At 36.8% G+C, this 1405-nt stretch overlaps 1 protein-coding gene across 1 annotated transcript; it reads right to left on the bottom strand.

The window, feature by feature from the left end:
* Positions 1–281: 281 nt before the first annotated feature.
* LOC309690481 (olfactory receptor 10A6-like) lies at positions 282–1205 on the bottom strand (the record flags this gene model as incomplete). Its single annotated transcript, XM_082507508.1, has 1 exon — positions 282–1205. One exon carries the CDS (start codon positions 1203–1205, stop codon positions 282–284), a length of 924 nt encoding a protein of 307 aa, XP_082363634.1.
* Between the last annotated feature and the right edge of the window lie 200 nt (positions 1206–1405).

Genomic DNA, 1405 nt, shown 5'->3' with positions numbered 1-1405 from the left:
AAAAATCACTGTATTCATACCCATATGTTTAATACATTGTTTTGTTTGAGAGCATCACACACATCCCAGGAGCAAAGTGGAAAGTGTCACCCCTCCCCAAAAGAGAACCCCCCCCCCCCCCCCCCCCCCCATCACATGCACCAAATGACACTGGTCTATTGTAAATAAATATCACATCAACAGATTTTCTTTTCTTTATGTTTACAGACTATAAGATGATTGTGGATAGTTACTCTCCCACAGAGCAGCGATTCCCTAGAAAAGTCTCTTGGTGAACAAAGCTATTGTTTTTTCTTAAACAAAAGCTTTTTACATGATTGCCTTATCTTAGGCAAATTAAATCCATAGAGAAATGGAGTCAGCATTGGTTGACAGATGAAAAGATAAATAGATAAAATTATACGGACTGGTAGACGAGCAACTATAACACTGGAATCGATACACTGAAAAATTGAGCCAACAAACAGGTTTGACACAGAGACGATCTGAGGGACACAAGTAGTCACGGCTTTCTGCTTGTTTTCTGTGGATGTTTTTCGACAAACTGCCAAAATCTTTACATAAGACACTGAGATGAGAGTGAATGGTATGAAAAAGCTTACAAAGAGAAAGAATATATCAGATAAAAAGTTATGGACTGAAACGAAACATGAAAGTCTAAGTATTAATCTGTGGTTACAATACACATTTTCAATAATAGTTCCACAAAACTTCAAACTAAAGATAAATGAGAATGATAGTATTACACTAAGGAATGAATATATCCACACGAAGAGAATCATGAAAAACACTCTCTCTGTGTTCATAATGACATTATAGCGTAATGGATGACAGATTGAGATATATCTGTCATAGGCCATGGCTGCTAAACTGCAAAACTCAGCAGGCCCACTTATGTACATGGAAGACATGTGCAGAAAACACCACGGCAATGTCACTTCATGGCTGTCTGAAAACATCTGTGAGAGCAAAAGAGGATATAGCGATGTGCTGACATTTATCTGGTTCACACATAAGTTACAAAGCAGTATATACATTGGTTCATGCAGCTGTATGTCCACACGTATGACCACAATAAGGACTGTGTTGGCCACACATATAGAGAGGTACCAGAACAATATTATTACAAAGTACAGGTACTTTAACTCCCCAACATTTCCATAAGCAGCCAGCACAAATGACACTATCTCACTGGAGTTTTCCATTTTCTACACAATATCCCACAGTGAAAAAGACAATTCAATAATAATGTTATGGATGATCCTTTTCGATATGAAAAAGAGTATTTGACCAGATTAAAGAAATTTCAGTTCTTTAAATACTGTTTTACAAATACATGTTACCTGATTGTGACATATTCTTTCTCAGCCACCTGTTAATAAATGAGCAGATTAATCAAGGAACA

Source organism: Aulonocara stuartgranti, assembly GCF_965226115.1.
Source record: "Aulonocara stuartgranti genome assembly, chromosome: 16".
In the NCBI taxonomy this organism is placed as follows: Eukaryota; Metazoa; Chordata; class Actinopteri; order Cichliformes; family Cichlidae; genus Aulonocara; species Aulonocara stuartgranti.
Note: the sequence above shows the minus strand (reverse complement) of the source record. Positions and strands in the feature narration are given on the sequence as shown.